Below are 12,971 nucleotides of genomic sequence, written 5' to 3'. Positions count from 1 at the left end.
CTCAAAATAATTCAACACTCAGCCATTAATGTCTAAACCGCTGGCAACAAAAGGGAGTACACCCCTAAGTGAAAATGTCCAAATTGGGCCCAAAAGTGTCAATATTTTGTGTGGCCACCATTATTTTCCAGCACTGCCTTAACCCTGGATAATATATTTACAAAAATGTGATGAGTGCACTCACTTCTGTGAGATACTGTATTTCCCATGCGTATCGAAGCTCAGGTTTCACAGCTAATTGATACAGTAGCTGTTCATGTCAGGTTGACATCAGGTTCAGGACAGAATTTGCTCAGGATCGTATCCTGTTCACACATATGCAGTTTAGGAACGGTTCACATAGAAGTCAATAACCTGTAATCGGCGCATGAACCTGAAGCCAGTGCTCAGAAATCGGACAGGACTCCTTTTAAAATAACACTGAATCTGCACTTGCCGTGCATCGGACATTTGTGAACAGACACCATAGGAAGCAATGCTATTTCACATTGGATGCGGTTCAAACCACATCCAATCCGCATATATGTGAACGGCACTTAATAGCACAAAGGAATGTATAATGTTAGTCCTTTAAAAACAACTGTAAGGTGAGCATCACTGAAATAATTAGAATATTTTCACTGAAAATAATCTGCTACATTTCCTTTCATTTGTGAATTCTTTCAGAGTCCAGCACAGCTCAGAATTGGGAGGCTTTGAACACTAACCCGGATGATAAGAATCGTTTCTACATTAATGTGTGCCATGAGGTCTTGCAGAGAGGAGGTGCTGTGGGCTGTGAGGAGGATGCTGCAATTTGTGCAGTGGGTAAGAATTAGGAATTGTAATACTAGATGCCAACTATGTGTTTATTTTTTGGATATTATACTTCATTTCATATTATTTCCTTACAGATTCCGACAAAAAGAAAAATTTAGGGCAGTTTTTGTCCCCTCCAAAGCTGGTTGGTGACCACATTGTCCTTGAATACACAGAGGGTTCAGAATGTGGAGAAAAAAAGAGAATTCAAACCAATGTCACACTTATATGCAGCCCAGGTATCTTGTATCCTCCTTCTTTTTTTTTTTTTTTTTTTTTTTTTTTGTATTGTATCTCAATAATATATAACCAGTAAAGACTGAAGGGAAAGATAAGTCTTTTAGGTATTTTTTTAGTTACTGTTAAAATTGATTTAAAGCAGCTCACCAGTGTTTTAAAAACCTTATTTTTTATAATGTATATTTGAGATTATTTATTGGCACAGTGACAGCCATATTTCTTCATTAAATATGCAGCTGTTCTTCCTACTTTGCAGTTATAAAATGGTTGTATGTTGCTGCTTCTTCTCCAAAATACTTCTGATTATGCACAACTTATCTAATCAAAACTGTTTTTCCATGGTCAAGTCTTTTTTTTTTTTTTTGACAACCTATACTATTTATCTCCCAACCATCCTGATTGCAGCCCACCTCCCTTTCCAGTTTTCTTCACCTTGTGGTTCTCTAGAGCAGCATCTGGGTCCTCTATACTGTGCATGTGTCCCATGACCCCATTCATTCCTACGTACATATGTCACTGCATGTCTGAAGGCCACCATAAGTACTGCTCACAAATGGAAATAAATGGGGCTATAGCACACATGCTTAGTAACAGGAGGACCTGCACTGGATGTTTTCTTTGCTAAGGCTGTTTGCCATCAAGTTGAGCTTCACAATTAAAATCACTGAAATGGGTGGGAAAAGGAGGTATTTTACTAGGTTTACTCTTAAACCAAACTGGTATCCAGACCATTGAAATGCCAGTTGCTGCCTCTGTGATGATAATTGGACCTAAAATCAAATTTTCTTTTTTTAGGTATTTATTTTTACATTTTGGATAGAATGTGGGAAGAGTTAGTCCTCATGCACAGTGGATGTTTTTACAGCTGCTGTTTTTGGCTTTTGACGTTTTTTTTTTTCTATAGCCAGTAAACCCCCCAGCCTGTTATCCTATGTGTCCATGCACACAGACTGTAATCAACGTTTTTTGGCTAGAAAAAAAGACAGGACTAGTGGGTTTCTAGAGGAGTTTTTTAAGCTGTAAAAACGCTCTAATGCTGAAAAACACGATAAATCGTGGCAAACCAGCATTTTTGGACTTTTTTTGACAAAAAAAACCTCCTAAAAAATGCAAACACGGCAAAACACCAATACAAAAATACTAAAAAACTTACGTTTTTAATGTGACTTTACACAGCTAACATTACCAGTGCATGGAGCCCAAGAACCTCTGTCAGGATTGTATTGTCCATTCATGCAGAAAGTGATGAGTAATCTAAAGTTTTGAGTTCACACAGGAACAGGATGTAAGCAAGAATCTTCCAGTGGGGGTAAACATGTTCAGGTGACAAATATCTAAAAAGGGGTATCCCATTGATTTTGAGATCTCCTCTCACTTCCTTCTGTGCTTCTGGGACAGCATTGTGAAAGGAAATCTTCCTTATTGGATACGGATTGACATTGCAGGTCTTGGATATTAAGGTGATTGTAGCTGTATTAGTGCACTTGTGACAGAAACCATTGAGTACCGTCCGTGATACTTTTTTTTTAGTTGCACTAACATACAATTATTCAGGACAAGTTTTGGGGTGTACTCCATTCTTCAAGGTCCGAGCAGTAGTATGGCTATTCATGTGTGGGATGTCAACATAGTGGGCCACATATGTGTGTGTGTGTGTGTGTGTGTGTGTGTGTATATGTATATATATATATATATAATGTGTTTGTGTGTATGTGTGCATATATGTATTATACAGTATTTATAAAGCGCCAATAGTTCGCTCAGCGCTGTACATTACAAAGGGGGACAGAACATGTGACAGAACAATACCAATACAATGCAAAACATGAGGGGATTGAGGTATAAATGGTGAATGCTTGTGAGCTATTATGAAATGAGGTGTTCAATATGTGACTTTAGATGTCCTTATTTCTCACGTGAGGTTCGCTGGCACTTGCACTGACTCATATGCTAGTGTATATATAATATTTTCAAAATAGATAGTGCCGCGCTCTCATGTACCAATATGTATATCTTATACTTTCAAAGTGCTAATGAATAGCTTTCAAGATACTGCATGTATCAAACAATTATTACTAGTGACTCAAAACATCATTGTGAATATTAATCTTCATGCAAGTGACATTAATAACTGATAATCCTAAGGTGATCGTGCCTATTAAAGTACAGTGATATACAAATCAGAAATACTCCTCTATTCTACTGTGATCCTTATATTTATATTGTGCAAACACATATATATTATGTGCACGTGCTTATGATATATTCAATAAAAAAAAAAAAAAAAAAAAAAAAAAAAAAGTCTTTCAAAATAAATGTGCAGGTGGATTCTTGGTTCCCTCTCGCCGAGTGCTTAATGGTCTCCCTATGTGCTCACCTCTATATTTGCCTGAATAAATCCAGGCAAATACACTTTTTATCCTTCCAGGATAGATGGGATGGAATGATGCTCTTGAATTATCTCAGAAGGTGGATGTGGATTTATATTTGTTCTCCTGTAGCTGCTCATGAGTGGGTGTACTGACCATCTCTCTGAGGATCTCCCAATTCCCCTCCTGGGGCTGTTTCCTTTTCCAGTCCTCCTTATATCAGCTCAAAGGGTGTTGTTCAATTGAGAAAGGAAGACAAACAGACCATAGTGTCTTATCCTTGTGCAAAAAGGGGGTTTATTGCTGCCAGTTGCACAGTAGTATACAATTGTAGTCCAGCATAAATGTGCTCTGCCTCTGTTCCTGCAGTGCTGTCTACCTGTGTCTGTATTCAGATCACCGAGCCTCTCCAGTGCAATGTCGTGACGTCAGAGCCCCTCCCCTGAGGGGATTGAGGGCCCTGCTCTTTCGAGCTTACAATCTAGGAGGGAGGGGATAGTGGTACAGGAGGATATAGCTGTGGAGGATGGAGTGGTAGGAAGAGTGGAGGAGGTCGGCAAGTTAGCAGGGGGTGGTGTAGGCTTCCCTGAAGAGATGGGTTTTCAGGGTGCGCCTAAAGGAGAGGAGAGTAGGTGATAATCTGATGGGTTGGGGCAGGGAGTTCCAGATGATGGGTGACACCCTGGAGAAGTCCTGGAGGCGGGAATGGGAGGAGACCAGGGAACTAGAGAGAAGGAGGTCTTGTGAGGAGCAGAGTGTGTGTGCTGGGCGGTACTTGGATATTAGGTCGGTGATGTAGTTCGGGGCAGTATGGTGGACAGCTTTGTACGTCAGTGTTAGGATTTTGAATTTGATCCGTTGCGCAATCGGAAGCCAGTGGAGGGATTGGCAAAGGGGGGTGGTGGAGACAGAGCGGTTGGAAAGGTGAATGAGTCTGGCAGCTGTATTCAGGATCGACTGAAGCGGGGATAGCCAGCGGCGAGGCAGGCCAGTGAGGAGGGAGTTGCAGTAGTCGAGTCGTGATATGATGAGGGAGTGGATGAGCTGTTTAATGTTTTCTGGGGTTAGGAACGTGCGTATTTTGGCGATGTTGCGGAGGTGGAGTCTGCACGAGTTTGTTAAAGATTGGACTTGGGGCTGGAAGGATAGGTTGGAGTCAAGAATGACACCAAGTACTCTGGCCTGTGGGGCGGGTTTGATGGTGGCGTTGTTGGATGTGATGGAGAAGTCAGTGGGGGGTGGTGTCCGGGCTATATATAATATACACGTGCAAATGTGAAATTTGAATTCTTTGGCAAGAACAAAAAACCTTGTTGCAGATTTATATTAAGCCTGCGTATGTAGAATTTACACTGTATTGTTATTGGTAATTGTGAGACATTTTTTGCATTTCTTATGTACACTTTTAGTATCTGGTATTATACCTGAATTTTTGTATTCTTGGTGATGGCCTCATGCACATTTGAATGTTTTACCATCTCTCCTAGACCCCTTTTCACCTGGCAACAGCAGGTGAAAAAATGCTCAACACATGTAAACATGTGTAATGCATTTAGGCGCGTCAAGCACTTGGGACAGTAATCCATTTCAGTGGCCAGAATAATAATTTACCCTGACCATTGAAATTAACTCTCAGGTTCTAAACATGTCCAGCATTAACGCCACTGCTCTTGTATGCGCTGGCAGTGTTTGTTTTCTTCTGCTTCTAAACTCCTCTAAATGCTTATGTGTGCATACTCATACCCCTAAAAGCAACATTAAAAAAATGTCCAGCGTATGTGAAGCCTAAATGCAGTATATGAGCTAACAGTGAGTGTTATATTTTAAACCCCTTAACACATGTGCTCGAAGGTTCTGATTTACCGTTTTTGCTATGATCAGCTTCTTTTCTGACAAGTGAAGATCTTATGTATGAAAGGAGAAAAGTTGCTCAAACCAACAAGAAACATATTTGTCTGGTACAGACCTCATTGTTTCTACATTGGCTCTTTGTACTAATGATAAGTCTGTGGTTGGATAATGTGAGCTGGCCTGGTGGCTACCTAGTGTCTGTAAGCATTTTTGACCCTTATTGATTATAAGACGTCATGCACATGGGCTTACCAAAATGAGCAGCATTTTTTTTCTGCCAGCATTTTTTTTTCTAAACACCACTAATATTATGCATCTGTGAGCATGGCCACATAGGCTAACATTGCGGTGCTTTTACAAGCATTAAAACACTGAATACCTGTGTAAGTGTTTTCTTTTAACCTCCCATGTGCAAGAGGCCTAAAGTTAAGAAATTGCTTTTATATCACATCTCTTAACTTCAGCGTGTGTTATTTTCAGGAAACCTTGAAAGTCCCCCTATACTGAAGCATTCAGATGACTGCCTGTATGAGTTTGAGTGGAACACTGCTGCAGCCTGTGTCCTGTCCAAAACAGAAGGAGATAATTGTAGAGTGTCTGATTCTCATGCTGGTAAGTTTATTCAACAGCAGTTCCTTGTTTTCTCTGCAAGCATTACCTTAAGCAACTTGCAAAAGTGTTGAAACGTCTTCATCGTAGTTCACGTCCATTTGAATGTGATTTAACTGCTACTAGCTTAGCCTAAAGCTCCACCTTCTGGAGCATAAAGTATAATACAGCATATTAATAAATCCTACTTCAGATGTAAAAAGTATATTTAAAAGGCTTTTTATGGTTAGGGCACTGTGTAAGTTGTTGGTGCTATATAAAAACTTGTTATAAATGAATAAAACCTTAAAAACAAAAAACAAACAAACCCTAAAACCAATAGATGAAGCCTAAAGATCATAAATCTACCTGAAACCACCAGATCAGCTGCAACCCCACCTCTCTCTGTCAATCTCGAGCTCTCTCTTGATCGATCGATCAATATCTCTCTCGAAAATACTTATGTCTAGGGGGGAGATGAAGAGGCTGCTTTGCTTCCCTTTCCCCCGCTCTGGTGCTGTCTTCCTCTTTCTCTAGTGCTCCAGACTGTGAGTGGTCTCTTGGCATAATCGCGTTCAATGTAAGGCTGTTAACCCTGCATTATACATGTGGAAAGCAGGAGAGTGACTGCATCCAGAAGTACCTTAGGAGGGTGGCTTTAACAGTCAGGCCACCCTGGTGTATCGAGGAATAAGGTTAAGTATTACGCTTTATTCCTTTACCCCTAGGGAATGACCATTTACCCTTGCAGTGTGGAGGTGACCCCCTGCAAGGGTAGTGTTTTTTTTTTTCCTTTGCTCGGAGTTGGGCTTTAACTTTTGACTATTTAAACAATCTATTAATTGGCAACTTTCAATGGTATAACTTTCGACATGTATATTTTCTCTGGATACTGTTCAGAGTTGTATAGGCAAACACTGGTTGATCTTGCTTGTCTAGGTTTGCAATAGGTGAGGTATCTGGCACCTCATTCCTGGAAGGTGAAAGTGTGAAGATACCTAAGGGGATATCCAAGAGAAAATGATTGTCTATAGTCGGTTACTGAGTCAGGCCAAGAGAGAAGGAAAGGGGTGAAAGGGCTAATAGTTCTCCAGGCAGTTAAATCGGCAGGAAGAAGGGAAGATGGGCGATAAGGGGAGGGGACACACACCGACAACCTTTCCAGCATGGACTCTCTTAGCCTGAACCCCCTTGGACGAGGGGTTGTCACAGATGGCCAGGGTCCATAGTCATTTTGCAGGGGAAAACTGCAAACAACAAGATTGCTATTCGCAACAAGCCATCGAGGCGGTAGCCCATCAGTCATTTATATTTTTCGGTCGTTTGGAAGTGGAGCCACCAGGTTTGTGTGAATTTAGAGGGGAAGTCACATGCACTTTTTTCTTTTGTAATAATTTTTATTTTTCAAAAAATATTTTAGATTTGTTGTTGCTATAATTTGGTATCTCCTAAAGTGAACATGCAAAGACAGAAGAATGGGAGCTGCCATGGCTTTACTTTTTTTTTTTTTTTGGAAGGGTAGGCTCTGGAGCTGTCATCTTGGGGTTGGCTTATACTAGTTAGTCCGTCAATGACCTGGAACAAGCATATAGCCATTGAAGTTTAAAAGGACTGCACTCCTTCTCCACATGCTTGTTTAAGGTCAGCGACACACTAAGCATTATAACTAGGATCCGGATGGCAGCTACCTTTTCAATACATAAGACTCAATCCACAAAGCTTTAACACAAGAGAAAAAAAAGGATCCTTATGTTAGACATGTAACAGTAATTGTCAAATCTTATTGGACTCAAATTCGTCCTGTTTACTCATCACTATAATATATGGTCTTATTGGCCAAAGGGTGTGGAACAGAGGGGGCTAGCTCTGTATTTGAGAGGGCCCCAGAACTGATGCACTTCAGTGCTAAAAATAAGCCTTTGAAAGTATTGCTATAGCCATTTTAGAAGGTTTTAGGGTTGACATGTGTACCTTTTTAAGATTTATAATATTTTGTGGGTTTTATTTATAAATTGACACCCAATGGATCCAAATGTTGGTTTGGTTACTTTAAATAGCTATATTACCTTGCCCCTTCATGATCATATAAATATCCTGCAGAATGCTCAGTTTCTGTGTTTTCTTGCTTTCTTATACATTTCAGTAAAGCTTTGACAATCAAGGTTCTGTGCGGATCTTCTAAAGTGTATATACTGCTCTTTTTCCCTTTTATCAAATCCAACAGAAACCGCAAACACTATATATGTGTGTTATACAGCCGTGGCCAGAAGTTTGAGAATGACACAAATATTGTTTTCACAAAGTCTGCTGCCTCAGTTTTTATGATGGCAATTTGCATATACCCCAGAATGTTATGAAGATTGATCTGATGACTTGCAATTAATTGCAAAGTCCCTCTTTGCCATAAAAATGAACTTAATCCCCCAAAAAACATTAACACTACATTTCAGCCCTGGCACAAAAGGACCAGCTAACATCAGGTCAGTGATTCTCTTGTTAACACAGGTGTCAGTGTTGAGGAGGACAAGGCTGGAGATCACTCTGTCATGCTGATTGAGTTAGAACAGGGGTATCCAAACTATGGCCCTCCAGCTGTTGAGTACTACAAGTCCCATCATGTCTCTGCCTCTGGGAGTCTTGCCTATGGCTGTCAGAGTCTTGCAAGGCCTCATTGGACTTGCAGTTCCTCAACACCTGGAGGGCCATAGTTTGGAGACCCCTGAGTTAGAATAACAGACTGGAAGCTTTAAAAGGAGAGTGGTGCTTGAAATCATTGTTCTTCCTCTGCTAACCATGGTTACCTGCAAGGAAACATGCAGTCATAATTGCTTTGCAGAAAACGAGATTCACAGGGAAGGATATTGCTTCTACTAAGATTGCGCCTAAATCAACCATTTATTGGATCATCAAGAACTTCGAGTGGTTCAGGTGATATGAAGAAGGCTTTGGGCCCCCAAGAAAGTCCAGCAAGCACCAGGACCATCTCCAAAGTTGATTCAGCTGCACCATCAGTGCAGAGCTTGTCAGGAATGGCAGCAGGCAGGTGTGCGTGCATCTGCATGTACAGTGATGTGAAGACTTTTGGAGGATGGCCTGGGGTCAGGAAGGGCAGGAAGGAAGCCATTTCTCTCCAGGAAAAACATCAAGGACAGACTGATATTCTGCAAAAGGTGCAGGGATTGGACTGCTTAGGATTGGGGTAAAGTCCTATTCTCTGGTGAATCCCTTTCTGATTGTTTGGGACATCCAGAAAATACCCTTGTCCAGAGAAGAAAAGGTGAGCGCTACCATCAGTCCTGTGCCATTCCAAGCGTAAAGCATCCGGAGACCACTCATGTGCGTGGTTGATTCTCAGCCAAGGGAGTGGGCTCACTCACAATTTTGCCTAAGAACACAGCCATGAATAAAGAATAGTACAAAACCATCCTCCGAGAGCAACTTCTCCCAAGCATCCAAGAACAGTTTGGTGACGAACAATGCCTTTTCCAGTATGATGGAGCACCTTGCCATAAGGCAAAAGTAAGAACTAAGTGGCTTGGGGAACAAAACATCAAAATGTTGGGTCCGTGGCCAGGAAACTCCCCAGACCTTAATCCCAATGAGAACTTGTGGTCAATCCTCCAAGAGGCGGGAGAACAAAAAACCCCCCACAAATCCTGACAAACTGCAAGCATTGATTATGCAAGAATGGGCTGCCATCAGTCAGGAGGTGGCTCAGAAGTTGATTGAAAGCATGCAAGGGCGAATTGCAGAGGTCTAGAAAAAGAAGGATCAACACTGCAAATATTTACTAAACTTAATGTCATTTTCAATAAAAGCCTTTGACACTTATGAAATGCTTGTAATCATACTGCATTATACCATAGAAACATCTGACAAAAAGATCTAAAAACACCGAAGCAGCTGACTGTGAAAATTAATATTTGTTTCATTATCACATTTTTTGGCCACGGCTGTACAGTATGTATATGGCAGCACTATGCATATGTTATACATGTGGAAATATCTGTATACAGAGACTAGTTTACTTTTTTTTTCCTATTCACTATGTTCTATTATATTTTTTTTTAGGTTTTTACTTTGATTTGTCCCCACTAACCAAGAAAAGTGAAAGTTACAGTATTGGCACTGACCAATATGACTTCTATATAAATGTATGCAGCAATGTAACACAAGAATCCTGTGACGCCGGCTCAGGGGCTTGTCAAGTGACAAAATCGTAAGCCGTTTTAAAATTTTCACATTTTTTACTGTGTAAACATAGTATTGGTTGCCAGTAATGTATAAATATGTTTTTTGTTTTTTGGTTTTAGGAAGAGTGGTCATTGGAATATTGGTGTAGGAAGTTCCAAACTTTTATACTATGATGGAATGATCCAGCTAAGCTATACAGGAGGAACACCCTACAATGATGATAAGAAAACCCCTCGCTCATCGCTTTTTACTTTCTTGTGTGACCGAGATGCAGATATTGGTCAGCCAGAATATCAGGTATCAGGAATACCAGACATTTTAAGGCCTCGTGCACACTTGAGCTCCTAAATGCATGCTTTACATGCATTTGATTTTTTTTTTTTTTTTTTATCTGCCCGTAAACGCCCCTCTGTTTTAACCTACAGTTGTGCTCAAAAATTTGCATACCCTGGCAGAAGTAGTGAAATTTTGGCATTGATATTGAAAATGACTGGCTGTGCCAAAAAACGGTTTTCTATTTAAAGATAGTGATCATATGAAGCCATTTATTATCACATGGTTGTTTGGCTCCTTTTTAAATCATGATAACAGAAATTGCCCAAAAAGTCCTGATCAAAAGTTAACATACCCTGAACTGTGAAAACCCTGGAAAAAGACAGTATCTTTTTTTTTTTTCCTTCCAAGGATCACAATAATTCAATATTTGAACAAAAATTAGCTGCATTGTCGAGTTGCCAGAAAAAAGCCTTTACTGCGTGCCAATGCCACAAAAAAGCCCGGTTACAATATGCCTGACAAAACCCTGACACACCTCTCCGGGCTTCTTTCTGGCATTGGTGCAGTGAAGGCTTTTTTTTTTCTGACAACTCGACCGTGCATCTCATTTTTTTTCAAATAGTGCCGTATTGTGCTCCTTGGAAAATCAAAAAAAAAAAAAGATACTGTCATTTTCCAGACCAGCTTGGTATTTCTGCTGGCGTTACCTGTTGTTTTTTCTTTGTATCGCGATAAATTCTTGCAGTTGTGGCTGCAATCTTTCTTGGTCTACCTGACCTTGGCTTGGTATCAAGAGATCCACACATTTTTTACTTCTTAAGTGGTTGCACAGTACCGGCTGGCATATTCAAGGCTTTGGATATCTTTTTATATTCTTTTCCATCTTTATAAATTTCAATTACTTTGTTAAAGGTCATGTAAAAAAAAAAAAAAGTAGCTGCTGACTTTAAATATTAAGGCACTTGCTTGTCCAGGCATCCAGCGGTGTCCTCACCCAAGCCGCTTCTTAAGCCTGTTTCCCACTGTATGCTGTGCTTTGTGAATGGGCTGCAGTCTTCTTGGACCTGTGAAGTGTCCCAGAAGGTTGTGGGGAAAGGAGGGGGGCTGAACTTCTTTTAAATAGGGTTGCTTAATGCAGATTACAGGCAAATGCACATTTGAAATACATAGATTTGTAACCTATCTACCAGAATATTTATAAATCTGCTCAGCTAGTCATGATCCAGGCATTACAGCCAGATCCCTGTCCCCCAGTGCAGTTAGGCAGCACAGCTTGGTAAGTGGCCTGCACCCTTCTTGTTGAAGGAACAGTGAAAGAGCAGCTGTACCTGATGAGGTAAACCCTTGCACTTTCTCATCCTGTAAGTATATTCACAGTGTTAGACTGACAGCGCTGTACAAATTATTAGAGCCTAGAGCGTGGTCTCCTCCTCCTACTTTAAATATGAACTCTTTGTAGAAGAGATGAATTATAAAACCGAGAATAAGGTGTTTTTCCAAGGTGCAATTAAAATACATAGCAGGAGTACATTATTCTTATACCTGCATAATATTCAGATATTCGAAAAAAAGGGTTTTAACTCTGTATAACTGTATAAAATATTTGTGCATTGAAATGTAACAAATCATATATGAAAAATTAGTTTAGTGTTTTGCTTTCCCTGGAATATTAGAAAGAAGACAATTACACGTATAACTTCAAGTGGTACACTAAATACGCCTGTCCAGCACAGCCCGTGGAATGTATCGTGGTGGATGACCAAACAAATGAACAATATGATTTATCCAGGTAATGGTAAAATTATATTTGTGTTGTGTTTTTTTTTTTTTTTTTTTTTTTTATTACGTGAAGTTTATTAATGGTTAGCATGAGAAATACAGAAAAAGAAAAAAAGGCAGAACTTATTGTTGGGTTTACAATATATAAATGTTATAGATTTTACAGGTTACAAAACCGTACTGGTCGTGCAACCTGATTTGGGTATCAAACGGAAGGTAGAGAGAATGATTAAGAAGAGAATATGGAGGCAATTCAGTGGAGCATATGGTTCTGTAAAGTATCAAGGGAAACATCTCATGGGACATACCAGTGAGATTTTGTACCAAGAGGTGTACAATTGATAAATCTGGGCAAGTCCACCAGATATGGATAGATGAGCCGATACTACCACATTTTCTCCAACAGATGGGGGAATGGGTGGGAAAAAGCTGAAATAGCCTGACTGGTGTGTGATACCAATGATAAATAAGGCTTTGAGCTGATTCCCAATGAGTGAGGCATTTAGAGAATTTCAGTGGACTGCAGGCTGCTGAATACCAGGTTGTCAAATCCGCTGTGAAATTTAGAGTGCGGTCCCATTTTTCCATTGATTGTAATTTCTTTAGTGGTGTTTGAAGGCTCAGGAGCTTATAGAAGTGTGAAATTCCTTTACTTGCTGATGTGTGTTCATAAGAGCGTACAATATCAAGCAACAAATTGGAGTTCGACCATTGATTGTTTTGTAGGCTATGTCGCACCCAAAGATATTTATAGAAGTCCCGGTTTCTAATATTCTATTTGGTGTGCAAGTCTTGAAAGGTGTGTAGGTCGTCATTTCTAAAGAGGTCTCCAAGGTTGCGAGTTCCAGCTTTCTTCCAGTTAGGAAGAGCTAAATC

At 40.2% G+C, this 12,971-nt stretch overlaps 1 protein-coding gene across 1 annotated transcript in view; it reads left to right on the top strand.

Moving 5' to 3' along the window:
• IGF2R (insulin like growth factor 2 receptor) overlaps positions 1 to 12,971 on the top strand; it is a 217,169-nt gene that overhangs the window by 101,101 nt on the left and 103,097 nt on the right. The window contains exons 12-17 of the mRNA XM_089673497.1: positions 667 to 807; positions 894 to 1,037; positions 5,739 to 5,870; positions 9,918 to 10,065; positions 10,160 to 10,337; positions 11,990 to 12,105. Of these exons, the coding sequence (XP_089529623.1) occupies positions 667 to 807; positions 894 to 1,037; positions 5,739 to 5,870; positions 9,918 to 10,065; positions 10,160 to 10,337; positions 11,990 to 12,105 (859 nt within the window). The remainder of the gene's footprint in view (positions 1 to 666; positions 808 to 893; positions 1,038 to 5,738; positions 5,871 to 9,917; positions 10,066 to 10,159; positions 10,338 to 11,989; positions 12,106 to 12,971) is intronic.

This window comes from Staurois parvus, unplaced genomic scaffold (assembly GCF_062004578.1).
Source record: "Staurois parvus isolate SC_StPar_1 unplaced genomic scaffold, SC_StPar_1.0 ptg000139l, whole genome shotgun sequence".
Classification (NCBI taxonomy): Eukaryota; Metazoa; Chordata; class Amphibia; order Anura; family Ranidae; genus Staurois; species Staurois parvus.
Note: the sequence above shows the minus strand (reverse complement) of the source record. Positions and strands in the feature narration are given on the sequence as shown.